Source organism: Sprattus sprattus (assembly GCF_963457725.1).
Source record: "Sprattus sprattus genome assembly, chromosome: 18".
Taxonomy (NCBI): Eukaryota; Metazoa; Chordata; class Actinopteri; order Clupeiformes; family Clupeidae; genus Sprattus; species Sprattus sprattus.
The window spans coordinates 27835055-27860640 of record NC_137916.1 but is presented as its reverse complement, the minus strand read 5'-3'; the positions used below and the strand labels follow the sequence as shown (position 1 = coordinate 27860640).

The following is a 25586-nucleotide window of genomic DNA, read 5'->3' as shown; positions in this document are numbered from 1 at the left end:
CCCAGAGGCCTCAACAGTGTTGTCTGGCATCCCAGACCCACCCTCCTCCATACTCATGATGGCCTAGGACACATGGTCGATACCAGAGACGAGAACAAAAACACCTCAGGATACACTCAAACCTTAATGAGAGATTTCTCCACAACAACCGAATGCCAGTACACCTGGCTTCTTCTACTCTACTTAAGCCTATTTGCAGGTGGCTTTAGGCACCTTCAGCCATACTTACGCCCCATATATTAAGGTATTTCTAGGTATGGCCTCTTCAGCTACACTCACGGCCCATTGATGCAGACTCTAGGTATGGCCTCTTCAGCTACACTCATGGCCCATTGATGCAGACTCTAGAGGTGCCAAAATCCAGAAGATCTTGCAAAGTGTCAAAATATGCCAAGCATTGCCAACTGCCAGAACATCTTGCCACAACTGTCTTCTTCATGTAATAGAGCAGGGGTCTCAAACTCAATTTACACGGGGGCCTATGAGCATCCAATCTGGTAATTGGGGGGCCAGATTTTTACGGTAAACGTTGGGGTGGCCCATTTAAATCAATCGAACTCTTCTATTTCATTTTTTTTTAATCAATGGAACTTTGCGGGCCGGATAAAACCGCTTCGGGGGCCGGAATTTGCCCGCGGGCATGAGTTTGAGACCCATGTAATAGAAGGTTAATTCATGTCCCTCACTAATCAGCCATAGCCACTGGCTTGCTTTTTCGGCCTCAGGCTGCTTTTTTCCTTTAAAGCTCTTATGAGTGACCTTCCTCGAAAACTAACTGAAGAGATGTGATTGATTTAGGTACAAACCCTCCCATGTCTGTGCTTGCCAGCCTCATTTCCTGGCTTCCGCCACCAGCTCTGCATACTTCAGCTTTCTTCCTGTCAATAATCCCACACTTTGCCCCTCTGGCCGGTACTGTTAGTACGTACCTGTTGTCCACTGTTCTGCCTATGTTCTGCCTACGGTCCGTGTTTGATCTTAAATTATTAAAAAAAAAAACAGATTACGTCTCCACATGCAGTGACCCTGAGTCAATCTAGTTTTACAACCAGACAGAATCCGTTTTCATGAGCCAATACCCGTACACAACTTGCAGCGTCTGTCTTCACCCACCCACTAAGGCTCGGCAGAGTTGGGAGGACCTCATAACTGGCTCCAACAACGAATTTAAAGGCACCCAGTGCAACTTTATGTAAACATTCAATGAAAAATAAACATTCAATTTCTAGTCTTTTTTACACGTAGTAAGTTTCAATAACTCCATACCATTACATATCGACATTCAAGGAGCAAAGATGAGACGTCGTTGTGTGGTGAGAACTGATAGAAAATCGTAAACAACAACAATCGCTGGTGGGGAGAAGCCATTTTTCCATTGACTGGAAGCCTGCTTTATTTATTGCAGGTAAAAAAAAATAAAGAAAATGGCGGCGATTGTTGTTGTTATCGATTTTCTATCAGTTCTCACCACACAACGACGTCTCATCTTTGCTGCTTGAATGTCGGTATGTAATGGTATGGAGTTATTGAAACTTACTACGTGTAAAAAAGACTAGAAATTGAATGTTTATTTTTAAGCCTCGAAAGTTGCACTGGGTGCCTTTAATTGAGAATAGGAAGAAGAAACGATCTTCCTCTTCGTAACATTATGCCAGCACATCACATCCATTGTCCTTGTCTTGCCTGAGAAGCCGTTGCTGCTTGTCTAGTTTCCTCTTCTTGCTTGTGAACAAAGCTAGTTACCATCTGCCTCCTCTCTGGCACTGTAGTCTTACCCCACTGAAACCTAACCCAAACCCTGCTCTTCCACTCGGTACTTGCCAAATGATACCCCTATTCTGTAATGTGGCTTTTGCATGTGGAACTGCTTCTCTTGGATTCCACTTCCCTGTTTTCACCACTGGAGTAGCGTTCTTCACTGCTGGACTGTGGCAAAGTCATCTCCAGGCTTGTCTTAGCATTTTTGAACTCCTCCACCAAGCTGGTCGTTGGTAACTCCAAATTTCCTTTTCAACACAATGCTGCAGTACTTAGACAGTGTGCACCCTAAGCCTTACTGCCTTATTGTCTCTCTCAAATGTCTTCACCTCTGAAAAGGCAACGTCATACACAGGCAAAGGCAGCCAAAAGCTGCAAGACCCATAATTTAATTTTACCAGACAAGGTCTTATCAATGATATTGATAGCCTTAAAAATGAATCCTCTTAGCACTTCAACCTGTCCTCCGTCACTCAATATGGAATTGTACCACCTGCCTAAGCTCTTCACTAGTTTCTCTACAATAGAAGGAATCACCTCACCATCGATATAATAATAATAATAATAATAATAATAATAACACCTTTAACTTGTATGACGCTTTTCTGAGTACCTTAAATCTAAGAAGCTTTACATTTGGCAGAACAAACAAAACAAAAAACACAAAAAGAGCAAATAAAACTAAACAAGCAGAACAACGTAAAAAAAATATGAAAGCTTCACCAGTTTCCCCCCACTGATAGATACACTTCTATGTTTGCTATGTTTCACTTTCATCCTTGCCCATTTCTGACTGTCACTCAACTTGGCTAACAACTGATAGGTAGGCTACATGGAGCAGTTGAATGGTTATAAGTATCACCATATACGCTCGAATGGGGAGGTAACTGGGTGCCGTGCTGCAGCCTCTCACCACCAACAACCCATTTTAGGTGCCTGTATAATTGCCTCCATTGCCACGGTGAAAGCCAATGATAAAATGGTGCATCCAGCCACGTTACCAATCTCCAAATGCTGCCAGGATATGGGTTGACGCACGACTGGATGTACTCAAAATATGCTTTGCCTAAAAGCTGAAACGCTGAAAGCTTCTCAGGGACCTGAGAATAGCTGAAGGCCTTTCACAACAGACTGTGTGGCACTATAACCATGGCACTGATCGCATTCACCTGAGAGTAACCTGAAGGCCTTCACAACAGACTGTGTGGCATTAACCATGGCACTGAACGCATTAGCGAGGTCCAAAAAAAAAACACACGGAATTTAATTTGTGGCTTAAAAGCATGACTTTCAAAAGATACCAATAATCATGAAATAGGAAAAGATAACCTTTTCTGACTCCTATCCTTCCCTTTTCTTACATTTTACAGGTCTTTTTCTGGCTTATCGGCTTGGGCTGTTTAAAGAGACATGTACCTTTGTGTTAACTGATGTATTTCCAGACATAATGACAGCAATTAGCTAGACAAAATTCTCATCTCATGATTTCCAGGGGAGATAATAACATAATTACCTGAAGCAAACAGTTTTTTCTCTCTGGATAACATTTAAGATGTGTTTAAAAAAGTGACAATGAAGGGGATAGATTTATTTAGACAAAAAGGTATTTCAAATCTAAAACCGATGTGTCTTTTGCACAGTGTGTACCGATGGGTAGACTTTAAATTCTCCTTCAGCGGTGTCCAAGGACTCAAGACAAAACAGATATTCCCTGGACGCACAGCAGGCACCATTCATTATACTGGATGTTTTGTCCAGGCTTCCTTCAAATACATGTGGTTTTCAATTCATCCTGACCTACTTAGGGTTAAGTCTACCATTTCAGGTGTCACGGTTGACGTAAATTATATGAAAATTTAAAGAGGAAATTTGCGGAAGGTGCCAGGTATTCACCATATTGCTGAACATTTCAGTTGTCTCCACCAGAAGGTATTGACGGAGGCTGTGTTATCCTTGACATTGGTACACCGCAAAAGTAGTAACCCTCCAATTTCCTTTGCCCAAACCAAGACATTCGTTCTGTAGATGATATAATGACATTTCACAGTCGCTGCTGTTGCCAAGAGTTCTACTTAGTGGAGGTTGAAACCTAATAGGTGAGTTCCTAATCTGTTTAACATTTACATTGAATCGTGCTGGATATAACTAACTACAAAAGGGAGAGAAAGATGGCACGTTTGGCCTCTAAGAAAAATGATAGTATGTTTAACAGCATCCAGTCAGCCTGTCACAAGGCTGCAAAACAATTTAATCGCACAAAGTACAAAGATTATTTGTCATCGCAAAACTGAAGCCAGCTGAATTTAATTCAAGTCTCATAGTCCTGTTAGAGACATTAACACACTACATTATTTGATGTCTGGCACCACGACTGCAGCCTCCTCAGCTTCCTCCCTTGTGACTTTTAATGCTGTAGACACACCAGTAAGATTTTTAAGATGACTTGATAGGTATCACGTTTCTTTAACACACACAGTCACATACTGTATGAACTGGATGAAAACTTAGATGCTGATTCTGATTTCTCTGATCATGGGATATGAAACTATGCTATTCCATGTTATGTCATGAAGCCTGCAGGGACAAACGTGACCCTATAGAAAAAAATGAATTAGTAAAAACTATGCCAAATTGCTGTAAAGATTCAGTCTTTTCGACATAAACTCAAATCTCATTTAAGTCATCAGGATGTATACACTGTGAAAATCAAGTCAGACTGGCAACACAGAATGATAGATCAGGTCCGAATGATGGTGTTTGGCCAGCTAGACGAAGTGGTTGTCCAACAGATTCAATTTCATGGTAACACGGTAATTAAGCAATATAGTACGAGTGGGGTAGGTAAGGGATAATCCCATGGGTGGTGTTCGGCCGTAGCCACTGAGGCCGAATTAACACATGTGTTACATGTGTTAATGTATGACATTTACATTCCCATCTTTAAGAAATCAACGCAGAAGAGAACATTTTAGGAAAAAACTAAAGGGTGCTGCTATCTATAGTTAATAAATGCTATAAACTCTAATGAATTTGTTAAAAATGAGGAGCAAAATGAATAATGGGATATAGTTGTGAGACAGCTCTAGAGGAATGTCCACTTGTTTGCACCAAAATGAATAAAACAGTGCAAGTTACTGGGGCAGGAACAGTGTACAATAAATGGTGCAGAACCACTTGAATATTTTTTGCCCTTTAATGTAATTGACAGGGTGCTTAATGTGGGGAAGTGGGAATTCAGACACAGAAATAAATGTTCATGATTTTCAGAGAGAGAAACAGTGACATCTACAGTTATATATGGAAACAGACATCAGCACAGTTGCTTGCATCTAGCAACAAAAAACTACATCCCCCAAGTCCTCCGTGCGTATGATGTAGGACGCACGGCTTGTTTTGGCTGTTTGTTTCGATATCCGGCGAGTGGTAGAACAAGAAATGTTGGAGTAGCTAGCTGGCTAGCTAACAGCTGGATATTCTGTTTCTGAGGTAAGAAATCACATAAGTAATTATTTGACTATGTGTTGCCGCTTACCACACGCGATCCTGCATGCGTAAGGCAAACAGTATTGCTTGTTTAAGTTCCTTTGAGCAGTTATGGGACCTCTTGTAATCCTCATAAAGCTATCGATTAGCTAATGTTACGTGTTTGCACTCCCTCATCAGCAAGCTAGCTAACGTAAAGGTTTACTAGCCGGCTAGCTACCTGCTTTAGCTAGCATGTAAGTAAAGCTTTTCCTAATATCCAGCGAGACAGGTATCTGCCGGCTGGTGCAGTAGAGACTCAACGGTTGGACACAGGTGAGCAGAGGGCACCTTTCCCTCACTGAATGCTCCTTACTTAACGTCATAGATCTAGGACAGGTAACAACAAGAGGACGCACATTGACTGAAACCCTCTGCAAAGTAACCATGTTTATGATGATAACAAACTCGTTGAATATATGTCAACGGATGATGACAGCTTTTGAAATGAGTCAATACTGTTTTCTGCAGTTGTGGTGTAGTTGTGTTTACACGTTCTAAAACACAGTTGTAAATTAACGTTACTTATCGTTATAGTTAGCGTTAGCTAACGTTATCGATGTTAGCTTTAAGAAGGGGTTTCCCAGTGTTGATGCTGTCTAGCCTAACGATACCTAGCTGGTTTTCCCTGTGGATAGGTTGGACGGTCATGCCAGCTAGCTAGGAATAAACATCAACATACTTTCTTAAGTGTAGAGTGCGCAGTAGTGAATCATGTAGTCTTTCGTCTGCTGAAAGGTCTTGTGGCCTGCGAGCAAAATGTTGTTGATCTAAAAGTTCTGTCTCTGCAAGTCATTCAACGGTAGGTAGGCCATTCCCCCCTGACCTGTCTACGAGGTCTTGTTTGGGCTGTCAATGTCTCTTGCCCCTTCACTATGCTCGTGTACCATCATGTGATGTTATGCGGTTGAATCTGAACCAGTTTAGTTTAGTGTAGTAGTTGTAATAGAGTGTAAAACAGTTAGAGGTGTGTCCGCTAATCATTTGAGGCTTCATTGGCACATAGTCACTAGGGGTGGGTATTGCCAAAGAAGTCACGATTCGATTCGTATCACGATTCACATGCCACGATGCGATTCTATCACGATGCATCGCGATACTTGAATTATTGCGATGCATTGCGATGCATTGCGAATTTTCACTGAACACTGTTAGAAAAAAATGAAGCCATTACCAGTGGCTGACTGGCTGTGTATGATCTGGATAGTGTGTTCAATTGATAACTCAAAGCAACTCAGTTCATACATAGCTGTATTTATTTAAACGACTTTTGGAGGTTACTTAACACAAATATTATTATTACTGGATACACTGCATGTTTTGTTTATGAATGACTTGTCGCAGTATCGCGCGGCCGGAAATGCTTGATGTTCGCCAACCATTCATGCAATTTAAAAAAAAAAAAAAAAAAAAAAAACATTTTTTTTTTTTTTTTTTTTTAATTAAAATCGATACTTGGCGTCAACAATCGATGCAGTAGATCGTGAAAATTAGAATCGCGATGCATCGTCATGACGATTATTTGGCACACCCCTAATAGTCACTGTTACTTAGCTTTTGAAAAAAAAATGTAGTTGAGTTGTATATTGATTGTGATGTATGGGTTTTTCCAGGTTCATTATGTCCATTTGATGCCTGGACACAGTGTGTGTGTGCATGCTTGTACCGGTGTGGTCAAAACAGTGGAGGACTCAGGGAGTCAATATTTGTGGCCATGGCTGATGGAATGAGTGACGATGATGTCATTCACCTGGCCAGTTTCAACACACATCGGAGTCAAGGTATGTAGTTGTTCAATGTGAAGCAGTTAGAACTTTATGTTTGAACCTTGGTCTTGTTCTTAGAAGACCAAGATTATGGATCTGATACTCAGAACCACATACTGATGAAAATGTATATCTGTACTGTAAGTCGCTTTGGCTGAAAGCATCTGCTCAATGAAGAAATGAAAAAATTAGAAGGTAAATGTTGTCTCTGTTGTTTTTCCGTTCATAGTATTGCTCATACTTTCACTGGTTGTGTGGATATCCATGTTGTTGCTCTGCTAAATGTTCCACAGGTAGCAGATCAAGAAAAAGATCGCGTGCTACGACAGACTTGGCCATTACCATATCTGATGACTCGGATGATGAACGAGGCGCAGTAGCACCTCGGATTCCAGTTCTGGTCAATGACGAAGAAGACGACGAAGTTAGCATCTTAGAGGTAACCAGCTTTTGTTTTGTTGTTGGATATGTAACTCAAAAGGAAGCCGTTAGGCTGTTATTACTCCTTAGAAACTCCCCAGTACCAGTAATAGTTCTGATGAAGCTTTTACACTTCAAAATGGCCTGATGGTGTTGTATCTCGCTGGTCTGACTGACTGTACTGTACTCTTCACAGCCTCTCGTACCGCTTGCGAAGCAGCTGATACGACCTGCCGCCAGATGGGGTGGGGAGCCCTCACAGGGTACCTCCTTCGCATCGTTCCGAACCCCCGTAGAAGCACCTCAAGCCTCGAACGCTCCCCCGCAGACGACGCATCCCACGTCAGGAAACAAAGCCATACATGTCTTGAATGTGGACCACAATGCTGTACCCTCTACGTCTAGAGACACTAAAGCCTTCCCTAGACCTCCCTTGCCTACTAAAAACGCTCAGACGCAGTATGTAGCTCCTGCACCCGCACCTGCTCTGTTTGCCCACCAGGGCACCCCGATTGTAGTTCAACCTGTAGTTCAACCTGTGGTTCAACCTGTAGTTCAGCCTGTAGTTCAACCTGTAGTTCGACCTGTAGTTCAACCTGTGCTAAGGCCTCCTTTTGAGGGAGCGTATGGGACTGTGCTTGGTGGCGGGCACAGTAGGACTGAGGCTGCCACTGCAGTTGTACCCATCGCCCTCCCTCAGGAAAGACCTGCGACAGCAACACCAGCTGCCGTAGCTGCCGTAGCTGCCGTAGCAGCAGCAGCAGCACCATGGAATATACACGTGCCGTTGAACCCAGTGGTGATCATCGCACAAAGGCCGGAGCGGATTGAGGTCAACCCTCCTCGGCCCGTAGAGCCTCCAGCACAGATGGACGATGAGAGGCCCGGGCCCTCGGCACCCAGGGAAGGTCCGGTGGAGCGACTGCAGACGCATATGGCCAGCGTACAGACCATAGTAAAGGAGGTGGTGAGTTGAAGTAGAGCGAGCTGCAGTGATGCACTTGTCACACAGTCAAAACTAGGTCTGGGTGACACAGATTTACCTCAGTGACAATGACTCCATGATCATTTTCAAAATAAGTTTTAAAATACCACTTAAAAAATGCCTTGGGGACAATAAACATGTGGCAAATATCATTATCTGCTTAAAGGACCTCAACACTTAAAATTATTTATTAATTTGAGGTAGGAGTTTCTACTTTCTATGTGTTTGTGATGATTTAAGCATAAAAAACTATCACAACCTGACTGGTCTGAATCCGAGTTATTGTGATAAATGAATCTGGTTCGGTAAGAGGTTGCAAATTATTTATCAGTGAAAGTTTTGTTAAAGAAACACTATGCAACAATTTGCCACTTTTTGAGGTGTTTTACTAATGAGGTTCCGATCTGAGCTGCACTCTATTCCAGCCAATCAACATATTACCTCAGCTGCGTGGAAGAGAGGACCGTTATTTGATGGTCTATTGAGCTTAAATATCATGCCCCTTTTGCCAGAATTGAGGATTTCCCCTTTAACTGCCCAGCCCTGGTGCCATCATTCACTGCGGTTACATGTATTTCTGGCTTTATCCGATTTAAATCGAAGTTCCATTTCATGTAACTCCAAATATTCAAAAATTTTATTTCCGACTAAAGTCCGACTTAGACCCCAAGATAACTCGATTGGAGTTGGTTGTTTGTCGGAGAACGCGCACATGTAACTTTTGAAATCGGAGGATCAACTGGTGCCATCATTGAGTTGGTTGTCAGTTTCATTGTTTGTCTTGTTTCACAAGGAAGTTATTGTCATTATTTTGGTGACTGCCGCGGCTTTTGTTGGCTTCCATCTGTACCTCAGCTTCCTCTTTGTATGTTTGTGCACACAGGTGGACCTTTTCCCCGATGTGGAGGAAGCCTATTTAACTGACTTGATTTCAAGGAACGAAGTGAAAGATTCGAATACGTAAGCATAAGGACTTTAGTTCCCTAAACTAGCTTCCATTTAAAAAAAGCTCCCCTTTCAGTCAGTGAATGGAAAAACACAGCTGACCTTTCACCTTGTCATGTGTCTTCCCACTTTCTGTAGCATATGCAATCTGTTGTTGGAAAACCCCGTTTACCCTAGGAAACAAAATGCTGTCCTGGCCCACTCAAGTAGCCTTCTGGAACCCACTGAAGAAACACAGGTTTGTGACACAAGATTTTGATCCCTTTTTTCTTTAGTGACCTTTCTTCCCCGTTGGTACTGGTTGATGTTGTTGGCACACGGTTGATGCTGCGAGTGTTTGTTTCAGTAGGATTTTTGTCGGCCGTTGTTTTACAGGAAAGTGAAAACTACTTTAACTTCTCCAAGCTGACGCAAGTCAGCCCTACGATCGTGATGCAGGCCTCAGACATGCTCATGAGAGACTTTCAGATGCTCAGCTGCCAGGACATCAGGTGGACCCTGAACTCCCTCAAAGGACACTATGCAATCACCCGCAAGGTATCCAGACATGTTTACATTCACTCATTGACTGGGTTCTTGTCTCTTCACACCAGCTCAGAGATAGATGGATACTTTATTAATCCTGAGGGAAATGTAGGTCATCCAGTGGCTTATTCACTTGTGCAACTCACAGACATTCATCCATAAATCACATACACTTAGGGAGAACAAGGAGTGTGGTGTTTACAGACACAGAAATAGATCTGACCCTATTGTACAGTGTGCATTGATACAGCATATCAGGGTTGCCCAATCCTCCACGTGGACATAGGCCTCCACCCCATGCTGGATGCAGTTGTACTCTTCATCCACACACAGTAATAACACACAGAGCAGCTTCTTTGTTGATGCTGTTGCATTGGGACTTGACCGATGTGTATTAAGGGCTCAGTTGAACTCTACAGATGAAAGGAAAACGGAAGTCATCATATTTTAGAAAATCATTTCCAAAATGATCAGCTAGTACAGCCACCCGATTCCATCCCCTTGTGCCTGTGTCTGGTATTGTTTGATTATTATATTGATCTACTTTAAGAACAGTTATCACACATTCACATATCTCACACATTACATCCCTAATGGCAGGCAGAAATCGTGGTGCTTGTTATTTATTATATTGAAAACGCATTTCACCCCACTGGAAGACTTTTAACAAACTATTGCTTTCATAGTCGACTTTACGGAAAAATATTTCACAATAAATACTACGCAATTACTTCTGTGCTCAGTGTTTCATAAGTCTTTCAAAATCGCAAAAGTGCCATGAATCAATCGTACCTTTTCCAGCTTCTATTTTAAAGTTTATTTTCTGTGGTTCAAGCCATAGCCCAAGATATGCTCTACCAGTTAAGCTCCAAGCCTTGGGCCTCACTGCTCTGTCACTGATAAATGTAGGGTGTGTCTGGCAAGGCTGTTTGTGTCCCCTTGCCTGACCTTATTCACTAACACTTAGCATGGAACGTATATGGTCTTTGAGGTAGCTTTTAAAACCTGTGGTATTTGTGGGCCATTGTAGTTGTTTACTGTGACAGTGATGAGTTCATTCAAGTGAGGTGAGAATAGACCACGGAGTGCTTAGCGCAGGACTTGTGTGGGTGAAATGCTTTAGTGAATAACGTTTGGCCTTGAGAAATCAAATTGTTGGAAGGAAGCATGTCATTTCTAAAGTAAGTGGTTTGAAAAGTGTACCTGTTAAAGCGTTTGTTGAAGTGTATCTTACAAAGCTTGTACTTTTCCATTCAAGGCCTTATTTGACGCCCTTAAGAAATGGCAGGAGAATTCCACAGACCTCGCACAGGCAAGGAAGAGGCGGAGAGAAACCAACGAGCGTCTCTTCATGGATTTCAAGTTTGAGCAGGGTGAGCCAGACTGCCTTTCTCCTCTCTCACTCTTTCCTCTCCTCCTCTCCCAGCCTGTCTCTCACTCTCTCCATCCCTTCCACTCCCAGCCTGTTTCTAACTCTCTCCTTCCACTCCCAGCCTGTCTCTCACTCTCTCCATCCCTTCCACTCCCAGCCTGTTTCTAACTCTCTCCTTCCACTCCCAGCCTCTCTCTCACTCTCTCCATCTCCCTCCACTCCCAGCCTGAGAGAGTTTGAGCAGGGTGAGCGAATACTGCCTTTCTCCTCTCTCACTCTTTCCTCTCCTCCACTCCCAGCCTGTCTCTCACTCTCTCCTTCCACTCCCAGCCTGAGAGAGTTTGAGCAGGGTGAGCACATACTACCTGTCTTTTCTCTCACTCTTTCTTCTCCTCCATTCCCAGCCTCTCTCTCACTCTCTCCATCTCCTTCCACTCCCAGACTGAGAGAGTTTGAGCAGGGTGACCGCATACTGCCTTTCCCCTCATCCGATAGCAATTCAAACGAGTAGTCCTGGCAACACTTTTGTGTTTCCCAAATGGCCTTTGACACATTTGGTGTTTGTTAGAAACGGGTGAGACATAAAATGTACAACAACCCCTCCCTCTCCCCCGGCTGTTCCCCATGTGTTCTCAGGTTCCTTGAAGCTGGAGAGGCGGATGAACTTCCTGGAGAAGAAGCGTAAAAGCTGGAGCCAGCCAGGGAACCTGGACCCCTCGCTGACTAAAGAGCTGGAGGCCTACCAGCAGAAAGCCAAGGAGATGGCTGAGGTGAGGCGCCTGGTCTGGTGGGACGTAAAATGATTAGCCCGTTAGCGCCTCTTTGGCTGCGTTTACACTCGGTTTAAAACACGTGGCTTGGGCAATCGGATCACAAGTGGACAGTGCTAAATAGAGACAACCACCAAAAGATGGTTTGTTTTGATTGTTTATGAAGCGGCTCCCTATACTTACGCGGTGTCTGGGACTCGTTATGTTTATTTATCACGCCGCGGACCGTTAATGCCTTGTATGTCAAGACGAGATGGATTTGTCCTGAACCACCTCCAAGTCGTTTTTGAGAATGTCTGGTATTCGTCCTCAGGAAAATAGAAAACATGTTGCACAAGAAGTTAAGTTTTATTTACTGTCTGGACACTCAGCCAAGACGAGTGATTGTTTGTTCTCTCTTTCTCTCCCTCTCTCTCTCTCTCTCTTTCTCTCTCTCTCCCTCTCTCTCTCTCTCTCTCTCTCTTTCTCTCTCAGCATGAAGACTTCTTACTGGCTTTGCAAGTCAATGAAGAGCAGTATATAAAGGTATGTGGTCTCTGAACCCAGATGGATGTCCTGAGGCGTTAGACAAAGTAAATCCACCCGCTTGTCTTCGGTGCTTACCTCTAAGATTACAGACCTGGGAACCTTTGCTTTCATTAGTGGCCCACACACACACACACACAAACACACACACACACACACACACACACGTGCAGTATACTGATGAAGTGAGAAACGTTGAATAATGTGTCCTCAGCCGTCCAAACCTCAGGTTCAGGCAGTTTAACTTCTTCTAAGCGTTGGACGGCGGGCAGTTTAACCTCTTCTGAGCGTTGGACGGCGGCAGGGGAAGCTGATTGGGCGCAGACGTTTGCTGATCCAAGGAGTTCTAGACTGCCCTGTCGTAGAGTTGTCTTCATCCAGCTAATAATATCTGTGCCACCTAGAGGGATTTCTTCTCATGGTCCACACCGTTGGCTTTAGATGCGGAAAGTCAGAACAGCGTGTCGTGTGTGGCACTATAGCTTTGAGTGGATTAAAATTAATATTATTTTTTATAAATCACGCTCAATGCAAGTCTTTCCTCTCTTATGCGGAGCTTTACAGAAATAAATGAAGTCGACTGGTTCAGTGCAAGTGCAAAGAGTGAATGATTGACATCTCTGTGTCTTTCCCGCTCATGCTTATACTTTCAGTGTCCACAGAGAAAAGGGCTCAAATGGTTTAGTCCTGTAATGAATAGCCAGTCCCTGGTGCTATTAGACGACAAGGCTAAACTAATCCACGGAAGAACTTTTGAGTACCCAGCGACTCATTAAAAAGATAACCATTATCCGTTATTATAATAGAAGGCCCATGTAGGAATGGCTCTAAAAGACTGAGGGAGTATGAATAGGCTTAAGTATTCTGAGTAGTTCCCACTCAATCTGAGGAGTCGGTAGATATGTGTGTTCACAGACTCCCTAAATACAAACAGCCATATGATCACAACTACTAGCATGTCAGACAATTTCAAACCATACGGCAGCATAACCAAGTGCAAATGACCAGCATAATTTAACAGAGTAACATCATTTGTAACAGATCTGAAGGAGTGTATTAAACATCCTCTCTCTCCGCTTGATTATGTTGTTAATGGTTTGGCTATATCCCTGTAACCAGTGACTCCATAACTCTCACGGGTGGGTTTGGACCCTGGGTTGCTCAGGAGGTTTCTGGCGCCATTTTGAATTGTTTGTCTCTGGTACCACAGCGTCTTTCAAATCATCCAATCACGTGGTCACGTCAGTCTGGCGGTCACATAGCTGTAGCGGTCATTTAGCCGTTACAGATAAGATTACATCTGCTGCTGGGTGCAGAGCGCTCCGCATCTTGAGGTTGTTGCCCTTGTGATTGTGGTCGGAGGGGCCGTTGGCGCTGATTGGCTGCCACGCTTCCGTCAGTCTGCCCCAGGGCAGCTGTGGCTACTGATGTAGCTTTCCACCACTGGTATGACTGTGTCTGAATGAATGGACCGGACCGGACTACTCAGTAAAGCGTCTTCGGGTAGATAGAGAAGCGCTATATAAAATGGAATTGATTGATTGATTGATTGATTGATTGATTGATTGTGCGCGTGCAGGACGGGCAGCTGATCGAGTGCGGCTGCTGCTGCGGGGAGTTTGCCTTCGAGGAGATGACGCAGTGCACGGACGGCCATCTCTTCTGCAAAGAGTGCCTGGTCAAGTACGCCCAGGAGGCAGTGTTCGGCTCAGGGAGGGTAAGTCCTGTTTGGGCATGGATTGGGGATCGGAGATGGGTGGGGGGGGATCGGAGATGGGGGGGGGCATTCATGTAGGCCAGAGGGAACTAAATCTGATAAACAACAGATCCATGGCTTCATAGTCTCTCTCTCTCCGTATGCCACAGATGAAACATACCTGACCTCTGTGTAAAACTATTATACTGCTGAGGTGCTTTTGTTGTTTACAGTAGTACTAGTAGTTGAACTTCCTGTTTTTCAACTGGCCTTCTTAAGAGGAACATAAAGTTAATTCCACCAATATTTGCATGTATTTATTGTCAGTTGGGTGGCTCTAAGATAATTCCTTATTTTGTGATGAGGAGGCACCAAAAAAATGCCGTTAGCATAACCAGTTTCCTCTAACTGTTCGGAGTCGGTCTGTGCTTTGGTCTATGCTTTGTGTTATAATTGAATGAACAAGTGAACGAATTTTCTGTTCTGTTCTGTCTGTCTGTCTGTCTGTCTGTCTGTCTGTCTGTCTGTCTGTCTGTCTGTCTGTCTTTGTCTCTGTCTCTGTCTCTGTCTCTGTCTCTGTCTCTGTCTCTGTCTCTGTCTCTGTCTGTCTCTGTCTGTCTGTCTCTGTCTCTGTCTCTGTCTCTGTCTCTGTCTGTGTCTGTCCGTCCGTCCGTCCGTCTGTCTGTCTGTCTGTCTGTCTGTCTGTCTGTCTGTCTCTGTCTCTGTCTCTGTCTCTGTCTGTCCGTCTGTCCGTCTGTGTGTCTGTGTCTGTCTGTCTCCCTTTCAGTCGGAGCTCAGCTGTATGGACGGGAGTTGCACGTGTTCATTCGCTGGAAGTGAGCTAGAGAAAGTTCTACCGGAGAACGTTCTGCTCAAGTACTACGAGCGGCAGGCTGAGGAGGCAGTGGCCGCGACTTGCGGAGACGAGCTGGTCAGGTACGTGAACTGCTCTCTCCTCCTGTAGCATCCTTGATTGTATACACGATTGTTTCACATACTTCTGGCAACCTTTGTCTACCCAGCTTTCTTTTTTATTTGAATCAAGCTAGACTGAGTTGAGTATTCTGGAAGTTTCTGTATCCATGAGAAGTTTTATTTGTTTGTTAGAGGTGTATCTAAAAGGCCATAATGTGTCCAAACTATTCTTATACGACACACACACACACACACACACACTCACTGAAGTAATTGTGGTCATCGATTTTAATTGGTCCGTGTCCTATGCAAGTGTCAAATTTTTTAGAGGTGTATTTAAATGTGTCATAATGTGTCTAAACTATTCTTAGACGACACACACACACACACACACACACAGACACACTGACTGAAGTTATTGTGGTCCTCTGCAGGTGTCCTTTCTGTAGCTTCCCGGCGCTCCTGGACAAGGCCGTCTCGCTCTTCAGCTGCCCAAACCCCCGCTGCAGAAAGGTGAGCTGCGTGTGTGTGTGTGTGTGTGTGTGTGTGTGTGTGTGTGTGTGTGTGTGTGTGTGTGTGTGTGTGTGTGTGTGTGTGTGTGTGTGTGTGTGTGTGTGAGAGACACAACCCAGCCGCCCATGTGCATAGTAGGAGTCAAAGCATGATCAAGCTCCTGGCACCAGGCCAAAACCTGAATTGCAACTCTACCAGTGTCCACTAGATGGTACAGTGAGACTGTAAAACCAGAGGAAAAGGCTGATTAACGACAGCGAGTCTCGCCCATTAAAAACGAGAAAGAGGACAGAAAACAGTGATGATGGCCATGAGCTTGGCTGATAGTAGTTTGTGTTTAGTCTGATTGTTGAGAGAAGTCAGGGACTTTGCAACACGTCTGGCCAGAGGCAAGGCGAACAGTTGAGGAGGTTAGCCTTGAGGTTGTGAGTCTCGTGTAGGTTTTAAGGTGGATCTCTTTCTCCAAGTTTTTGGAGTTTGAACTAAAATAGTGAAGAGATGGCTTTCCCTTATCAGGCGTCCTTCCGTCGTGCTTGGCGTTGGTTTTCTCTTCCCCGTCTCACTGGTGCGCTCACAGCAGTAGGTTACCAGGGGAAGAAATTCCTTGCATTATGATGGCATCAGGAATGTGTATGTGTGTGTGTGTGTGTGTGTGTGTGTTACTGAGGAGAACCAGAAGAACTTCACCCCAAGGGGGTTGCTGTGATATTGTCTCAGGAATGTGCTTTTGTGAGTGTCAGTGTTTATGAGTTTGTGTGTGTGTGTGTGAGAGAGAGGGAGGGAGGGTGTCTGTTCATATTTAACTGAAAGACTGAGTATGCTTAGGGTTTCATACTGCCCCAGACTGCCCCCTCTCCCCACCCCTCCCTGCCCCAGGAGAGGAGAGCCTAATCAGGCAGGAATGCAGTGGGTGGCTGGCCTCCTCTCCCAACACTGCCGTCCGTCAGGCACTATCTCTTCCAGCGAAGCCCTGAATCAGGAGCCTTATCTTATTTATTACATTCAGAGCTGGGGGGTGGGGGTGGGGGGGGAGCAGCTGAGCGACTAGGACCGATTTCCTCCCCCCCGACCCTGATCAAGGTCAGTCCTCCCACATCCCCATGCTGTGAGAATCAGCCTGAAATTGCCTCAGGCCTGCCAGGTATTACCATAATGGGCGCTGTTTTAAGGCCTAAGTGCTTTTCATAGGAGTTTGATTCAGGCGAGTGGGAGGTCAGGCTGACTGGAAATATCTGCCACTTGTTATTACCCCATAGGGTCATGGGACGCTGGGATGGCACAGACAAATCAAACAAATACAACATTCACGCCTGCGGAAACTCAACAGGGATGGCAGTAGGCGGGCAGGGCACAGGCTAGAGGAATGTAGAAGTGAGAACACAAACACTGAGTGTCCTTTTGAGAGTGTGTGTGTGTGCGTGTGTGTGTGTGTGTGTGTTTGTGTGTACCTGTGTGTGTGTGTGTGTGTGTGAGTCGCCATGCTGCTTGCTAAATGAAGTGCTAGAAGTGAGGACGCCAGTCAGAGGTGAAGGTTCAAAGGCGAAGGGCTCTGAGGGCTTTGGGGCCATGTGGCATCATGTGTTAGTGTGTCAGCCATCCGTAACTCAAGGTTTGGTGAGTGTTTTTATCAAGGGAAGTAAAAGGCACACTTATACATGTAAAAGACTCACAAGTACACACGCACACACACATACACACACACACACACACACACACACACACACACACACACACACACACACACACCTGAAGCAGTGCTGCCAGGTGTGAGAGAAGGGGACTCTTGTCTAATTATCATGCCAAGGACAGACTGGGTGAACGCTACTGGGGTGGCTGCTGCTGTTTCTGCCATTCCTCCCCACAGTCTGCAGTCATGGGGAACGACTCACACACACACACACACACACACACACACACATACACTTGAAGCAGTGCTGCCTGGGCTTCCATTCCTCCCCACAGTCTGCAGTCATGGGGAACGAGGCCTGCATGCATCGGAACCTAATCACTCCCTCGGCTCGTTCCAGCAGGTTTTGTGATCAATTAGGCCCAGAAAAAACTGAAACCAAATCACATTAGCGAGCCGCTCTTCCGAGGTTCAGTCCACCCCCTGCTGCTGTGATATTCTGTTGGAGGACAAAGAGGGGGGAAAAGGCTCCTATTTCGGAGCCCATCGATTCATTTGAGGCCTACTTTTCCCCCTGGCTCTGAGTGCACAATTAGGGAACAGTGGTGCCTACAGTCCTGTCAGGCCGAATCAGCTTTCTGCTGCATGCTGGGCACGCTATGGATGTCAACACGAGGGCAAGTCCGTCTGCTGTGGACAGGGGCTACCCTCTCCTCTCCTCTCTGTTTTTAGAACCCCCCTCCTCTCCTCTCTGCTCTCTCTCCTTTTCTCTCTCCTCTCTCCTGCTCTTCTCACCTCTCTGCTGTCTCTCTCCTCTCTATCTTCTCTCTCTTCCTCTCCTCCCCTCTCCCTTCCTCTCTGTTTTTAGAACACCTCCTCTCTGCTCTCTCTCCTTTCTCTCTCCTCTCTCTTCTGACCTCCCTGCTGTTTCTCTTTTTTTGCTCTCTCTCTCTCTCTTCTCTGCTGTCTCTCATCCTCTACTCTGCTCTCTCTCTTCTCTCTCTTCCTCTCCCCTTATTGCTCTCTTCTCCTCTCCTCTCCTCTCCTCTCTTTGCTCTCCTCTCCTCTCCTCTCCTCTCCTCTCCTCTCCTCTCCTTGCTCAGACATGTTAATAAGAGCGGGGGGTTTGAGCGTTTGGGCCCAGCTGGGAAGTTTCCCTTTAATTGAATTGATTTGGAACAGAGGAGGCTTTGTTTGGAGGAGGACAGGGCCTACGCTGTGTGTTCCTGTCAGTGGGGGGGGGAGGGAGAGAGAGAGAGAGAGAGAGAGAGAGAGTGAGAAAGAGAGGTGGAGAAGAGGGGCTCTGGAGAGGAAGATGTACTCACCCTCTTCTTACTCTCTGTGTTACTAGTACTCTGTCTTATTCTGCCTAACGTCAACTCTCTCTCACTCCTTTCGCTAAGTGTATTGCCTCCCATTCTGACCTCTCTCTCCCTCTCTCTCTCTCCCCCTCTTTCTCTCTTTCTGTCTCCCACTTGATCTCTTCATGTGTGGTGAAGCTGACACACATTTCTGCAAACCTCCAAATCTCCCTGTGCTGAAAAGCTTCTCTCTCTCTCCTCTCTCTCTCTCTCTCTCTCTCTCTCTCTCTCTCTCTCTCTCTCTTCCTCTCTCTTTCTCTCTCTCCTCTCTCTCTCTCTCTCTCTCTCTCTCTTTCTCTCTCACACCCTTTCCCTCTCACCCGCTCCCTTGGCATCCTGAGACACTAATGTGATGAGTAAGTAGACTCTGCTGTGATCACACACACACACACACACACACACACACACACACACACACACACACACACACACACACACACAGCTCCCAAGCGCTATGGGGATCAGCAGCCGGGGTGGTCCTGATGAAACCGCCCTGCAATGGAAAAGCAGCCAGACCTGAGCAGCTGACACAGAGTGATGCAATGGCCTGGGCTTGATTAGTTTCCCTCCTGGTGTTAGTGAAGAGCCCTGGTCCTCCTGTTCAGGCATGATAACCAGCATGCTGTGGGGATGAGACCGTCAGGGATAGACAAGCACAGGATACATGCGGACGTCATCGGGGCACACTCGTGGGTTTCTCCCTGTTGTTACCAGTGGTGATCAGAACTGGGAGTGTAGTTTGAAAATCAAAATAGGACGGGCACAAATCTTATTTCTCCGATGGTCTGGGTGCGATGCGTGGATGGGTGAAGCACATTGATTAGAAATCCACACAGAAAATCTGAAATACAAGACTTCAGAGTGTAATAGTGTTTTGCTGTACTCGATTTCTCAGTACTGCCATTATCAGCATCAGTGAACGAATTCTTCATCTCTATAAAGATGTTGCAAACTACAACCATAGAGTATAGATAGTACTAATCATTTACCAGATTTACTGACCCTGGTCTGTGCATTATGTTTAAAGCCCATCTAGCCCCAGTGTAAATGTACCATGCAGTGAGTTTGCTGCCATGTTAAACAGTGAAATGTCTCTGGAGAGCGAGCGGGAGCAGGTGGGTAGAGGAGGCAGGGTACAGCCCCTCTCATTCTCAGGTGCAGTAGTAGAACGTCTCTGACCAGAGACCGGCCGGTCAGTGACTCTGCTCCTCCACTAGGGGGCATCAGTGCTCCATGTTGCACCCCTCTGCAGGCCCGCCCCTCTGCACAGCTGCTGTTGATTACACGCCGCCTCCCTCCCTCCCTCTTTCCCTCCCTGGCCTAGAGCCCCTCCATCCCTCACTCCCTAAATCCCCCCTCTCTCCTCTCTTCCTCCTCCTCTCATCTCCCCTCGTTGCTCGTGAGGGTCAAGAGGAAATGTCTGTTGAAAGGCACTCTCCTCTCCTCCTCCTCTCCTCTCCTCTCCTCTCCTCTCCTCTCCTCTCCTCCTCTCTCCTCCTCTCCTCTCCTCTCCTCTCCTCCTCTCCTCTCCTCTCCTCTCCTCTCCTCCTCTCTCCTCCTCTCCTCTCCTCTCCTCTCCTCCTCCTCTCCTCTCCTCTCCTCTCTTCTCCTCTCCTCCTCTCCTCTCCTCTCCTCTCCTCTCCTCTCCTCTCCTCCTCTCAGTGGCCCTGATGAAACAGTGGCCTTGTCTGTTTGCGAGAGGCGCCTTTCCTTTTCTCTGTTCCGTTGTCTTACTTGCTTCTCCTTCTCTTTTCCTTGTTGTGTGTGTGTGTGTGTGTGTGTGTGTGTGTGTGTGTGGTGTGTGTGTGAGTGTCACAGGACAGGATGGAAAGGAGAAGGTGTGTGTGTGTGTGTGTGTGTGTGTGTGTGTGTGTGGTGTGTGTGTGTGTGAGTGTCACAGGACAGGATGGAAAGGAGAAGGTAGGGTGGGGGGGTGAGGGTGCAGGGTGTGTGTGTGTGTGTGTGTGTGTGTCACAGGACAGGCTGGAAAGGAGAAGGTAGGGTGGGGGGGTGAGGGTGCAGGGTGTGTGTGTGTGTGTGTGTGTGTGTGTGTGTGAGGGTTAGGGTGATTTCATAACCTGACCTACTTTCACATCCTTCATTCTGACCCTTTATGTTCTTTTTTCTCCCTCTTCTTGTGCTGGCTCTGTCTCTGGCATTCCACTTGGGTTAGTTCAGCAGAGAGGGAGAGAGAGAGACTCAGAGAGAAAGAGAGAGAGACTCAGAGAGAGAGAGGTAGAGAGAGAGAGGTAGAGAGAGAGAGGTAGAGAGAGGGAGAAAGAGAGAGAGAGAGAAGAGAGAAAAATAAAGAGAGAGGTTGACTTGGTGTGGCGGTCGGTTAGCCAGGCCTGGTCCTCAGACAGACCTCTGGTGGCCAGTGAGGCGTTGACCTCCCCACGTGAAGCGCTCCTCTGCCAGCAGGATGATTTCTTCTGCATGGTGCTAACATGAATTATCCCCCCCAGTCACAGCTGTGCCCACTGCTTTCACACGTTAAGGCAGGGGGCGTTTGAGTAAGGAAGCCAGTGTGTGTGTGTGTGTGTGTGAGGCCCAGGGGTCGGAGGGCCACCTCTGGTTTGGTGAGATCTTCTTTGCCACACTGAATCTCGTCAGTCGGAGCCCCAGCTGTGCCAGCCCACTACCCTCTGCTGACCCTGTGTGTGTGTGTGTGAGTGTGTGTGTGCGCGCGCCACGAGCGAGAAGGTTGATACCAAGGCAGTGATTCTGCAGATTCCCCCCATAAGATGGAATGACCCGTCCTGTCAGTGGTGTTGAAGTAATATGAGTAAATTATAAATTATAATGTGGTTAGGCAAATCCAAATGTTAACACAGAATGCCCTGCAGTGAAACTTCCTTCTTTGCTATCCAAGAGCTTGACAATGTGTTGTACTATAATCCATTTCTATTGGGTACAAGCTAAAAACAAGCGTTTATCCTAAGTTCTTATGCATATGATTACTGATACTGTTGACACAGCGAAGATGACCGTTCATGTAACAGCATTTAGAGAAAAAGCTCTTTAGAAAACAACAAACATGACTTCTGTGTCCTCTGTAACATCGGTGCGGGGAGGGCAACACTTTCGGAAAAGGGAAATGGTAAGAACAAGTGAAGCAATGAGGAAGAAAGCACTGATGGTTCAGTCTCTGTGCAGTAATAGTGTTCCATGTGTTTTCTGGGGGGCGTGGGTGGGGCGGGGGGGTACAGCATGTAGGAGCTGTGGGTCTTTTCCTGCTGGTTAAGTCTCGTCATCAAGGACGAGGGTCATCCCTCCAGGCGCCCATTCCTTAGGCAAACACAAGAGGCGTTGTTTCAGAGGGGTAACCTGATCCCCCTTCTCCCTCTCTCTCTCCCTCTCTCTGTCTCCCTCTCTTTTTTTTTCTCTCTCTCTCTCCCTCCCTCTCTCTCTCCCTCTCTCTCTCCCTCTCTCTGTCTCCCTCTCTTTTTTTTTCTCTCTCTCTCTCCCTCCCTCTCTCTCTCCCTCTCTCTCTCCCTCTCTCTGTCTCCCTCTCTTTTTTTCTCTCTCTCTCTCTCTCTCTCCCTTTCCTACTCCACCCCCACCCCCCTGTCTTTCCTTCTGGTGGGCATGAATGAGAGTTATATAACTGACACACTTTTTCCGCATTACAGCCCCAAGAAACCCCGCCCCCCCTCTGCGCGGTCTCTCCCCCGCCATTGGCTGGACCCAGTTCCTGCAGATTTTAAATGTGGCAGAGTTCATGTTTGACCCAGTTTTTGTTTTCTTTCCCTTCCTCCCTCTCCTCTCCCTTCGCTCTGTATTTTTCTGAAGTATGCACATTTTCAAAGAATGCCATTTTTATGCAGAGGGATCGAGTGTGCAAGTATGGTTCTCATTTAGGTCAATGACTTTCACATGTGGCAGCCAAGGCCAACTTAAGTCGCCCCCCCCCCCCCCCCCTTCCCTTTTTCCTCTCTGGAGTCGCCTCTCTGTTGTGTTGTATGTGTGTGTGTGTGTGCATGAGTGTTTTGTGCATGAATGTTTTGTGTATGTGTGTGTGTGTGTCTCTGTTGTGTTATCTGCACATTCTCCTTCTCCATATTGATGGAGGGCACGGAGGGCCGGTGTTTCTGCACACACACACACATGCCTTAGCAAGGATGTTAGAGGGTTGTTTTTTTGGGGGCGGTCGACTAGGGTCTCTCGTTGTTTTTATTCGCTGTCAGTGTCTGGTTTTAGGGACCACTGTGTCCCAACATGCTTTGCATGCCTTTTCCCCCTAAACTCAGACTTTTTTTTTTTACTGTGCTTGCATAAGCAATCTTGCCAAGACAGGTTCTGCTAGTCGTCGAGGCAATGCAAAGGCTCAAGGCGATGCTAACTGTGGGTTGCTGTCTCTGACTCTTATCTGAGCCTCATGGAGGAAACCTGGAGGTCTTGGTACTGTTATTAGTTGAAGGACTGTGTTGGGTTTCATGCTGTGTGTAGTGAACTGGTTTACACATGCCCAGATCAGGCTCCATGTTGTACTATGCAGTGGAAACCTACTTTCAAAATCCCTTTCAAAAGAAAAGGTGTGTGTGCATGTGTGTGTGTCTCTGTACGTGTGTGTGTGTGTGTGTGTGTGTGTGTGCGCGCTTGTGCGTGCGTGCGTGCGTGCGTGCGTGTGTGTGTGTGTGTGTAAAATCCTTTTCAAAAGAAAAGGTGTGTGTGCATGTGTGTGTGTCTCTGTACGTGTCTCTGTGTGTGTGTGTGTGTGTGCGCGTGTGTGTGTGTGTACATGTCTGTTTGTGTGTGTACATGTCTGTTTGTGTGTGTGTAAAATCCCTTTCTAAAGCAGTGGAGCTTGTAGGTTTAATAATGTAATGTCTTCCTTTCAGCTGGTTTTTGTTCAAGTCTTAACTGCGTAAGGGAAGCATGGGTTGTGTGCTTTGGGTGTGGTTCCAGCCGCCTCTCCCCTGCGTCTCTCACTGTATTCTTACGGAGTGTACAAGCCTTTGTGCTGCAGAATTTAGCCTACCAGTTTCTGCACGTCTAGTTAAATAGTGAGTATTAAAGGCCACATACGCGTGTGCGTGTGCGTGTGCGTGTGCGTGTGCGTGTGCGTGTGTGTGTGTGTGTGTGTGTGTGTGTGTGTGTGTGTGTGTCTCTGTGTCTGTACGTGTCTTTGTGTGTGTGTCTGTACATGTCGGTGTGTGTGTACATGTCTGTGTGTGTACGTGTCTGTGTGTGTGGGTACATGTCTGTCTGTGTGTCTGTGTGTGTGTCTGTGTGTGTGAGTGAGTGTGTGTGTAAGTCAGTGTTTTGTGCTTGCCTGTGTGTGTGTGTTTTGCCTGAGCCTGCCGGTGGGTGTGTCCGGCCCTGTCTCCTCGAGGCTGCTTCAGGCCCAGCGTTACTCCACTGCTGCACTGAGCACAGGCAGGCATAGCAGCCGAGCACAGAGCACAGGAATAGCAGCAGAGCACAGAGCCGGAGCAGCCCCCCAATCAGAAGCGGCGCTCTGTTCTCCTTCTCCCTTATAAGGCCTGTTGCAGCTTCCCGCGCTCAGGCTCCGGGCTCAGACTCTGGCTGGGGGGGGGAGGAGGGGGAGTGGAGGAGAGAAGAGGAGGGTGGAGGGGAGGGGAGAGGAGGGGAGAGCTGGGTGGAGGGGAGGGGAGAGGAGGGGAGAGCAGGGAGGAGGGGAGGGGAGAGGAGGGTGGAGGGCCGCCTCACAGGCCCACATGTGTTACACATGTAGCAGCTGAACGCGGACAAGGGGGCAGATTGTTCGGTTTTTATTTCGTTTTTGTTTTCTTCTTGGTGCAGTGTGAGAATTATTTTTCGAAATGCATGTGAGGATTTACAGGCATATTGAAACGTGTGGCAGATGTGTGTGTTGTTGTTGTGTAACTGCAATGTCTCCTGCTCTGCAGTCTGAGATCACATTTTTTCCAAGTCGAAGAGGACGTGTAGGCACATCTGTTTTGCTGACATGAATGTTAGACGGAAATAACAGCCCTTTGTAGAGGAGGACATGGGTGAACGGCGGTTTTTCTCTCTTCCTTTCTTTATCTGTCTGTCTCTCTCTCTCTCTCTCTTCTCTGCCCAGAAACTTGTTTTTAATCTCTGGTGGCGCACACCACACTGCATTGCAACCTTTACAAGTTGCCAAATATGGGCCGATTACCTTGGTGAATGACACACAAACACACACACACACACACACACTCAGACACAGTCAGACAGAGACAGAGACACACACACACACACACACAAAAGCACACTGTGAGTTATTTCCTCTGTGGTCAGTAGGGGTACCTGCCTCCAGGCTTCTCGGAGAGAGAGAGCGGTGTTTCTAAGCGCGTCACCCGGCGTGTCGGGGAAGGTGTGCGAGAGTGGCAGCTGCGGCACACTTCCTGTGGGAGGTTGTCCGAGGCGGGTGATTCACAACTCCCCGAGTCCGCTCACCACCTCAGGCCTCTCTTCCTCTAAAAGCCATTGGAAAAGTACCGCCCCGCTCAAACTTTCCACTTGCTCAGCCTCCTCAGACACTCAGTTTTCTCTAGAAGAGGAACTTTCTAAATTCTGTTTGCCCTTTCGCCCCTTAAAAGTGCTTTAAGTAAGCTTGTTTGCAAGCAAGGTTGTTGAAACGAGGCTAAAATTTTGACTTAAGGTATGTGTGGGTGTGTTTCTCGCCACATAAAGCTTTACCACAGAGCTGGGGCTTGTGGGACTTTGAGTCTTTGGGTGAATAAATGCTGTAACTCTGGGCACTCCTCATTACCTTAGTGGACTACAGTGAGCCCACACAGTGTAGGTTACAGGGAAGTTGAAATGTCACTGTAAAATATGAAAATATGTGCACAAAGACATTGGACTCTAACTGAGGAGAGCTCAGACAGCCATGAAGAAAGGGAAGTATTGCGTAAGTCCTCTGGCAGTCTGC

General features: G+C 46.5%; 1 protein-coding gene across 1 annotated transcript in view; it reads left to right on the top strand.

The window, feature by feature from the left end:
* Positions 1-5190: 5190 nt before the first annotated feature.
* Positions 5191-25586, top strand: part of rnf216 (ring finger protein 216) — a gene marked incomplete at its 3' end in the record, with an annotated part of 31936 nt that continues 11540 nt past the window's right edge. The window contains exons 1-13 of the mRNA XM_080856276.1: positions 5191-5244; positions 6894-7061; positions 7340-7485; positions 7663-8433; positions 9335-9411; positions 9535-9634; positions 9772-9933; positions 11180-11294; positions 11930-12063; positions 12538-12588; positions 14168-14305; positions 15072-15220; positions 15634-15712. Coding sequence (XP_080712402.1) covers positions 6995-7061; positions 7340-7485; positions 7663-8433; positions 9335-9411; positions 9535-9634; positions 9772-9933; positions 11180-11294; positions 11930-12063; positions 12538-12588; positions 14168-14305; positions 15072-15220; positions 15634-15712 — 1989 coding nt within the window. The 5' untranslated portion in view covers positions 5191-5244; positions 6894-6994. The remainder of the gene's footprint in view (positions 5245-6893; positions 7062-7339; positions 7486-7662; positions 8434-9334; positions 9412-9534; positions 9635-9771; positions 9934-11179; positions 11295-11929; positions 12064-12537; positions 12589-14167; positions 14306-15071; positions 15221-15633; positions 15713-25586) is intronic.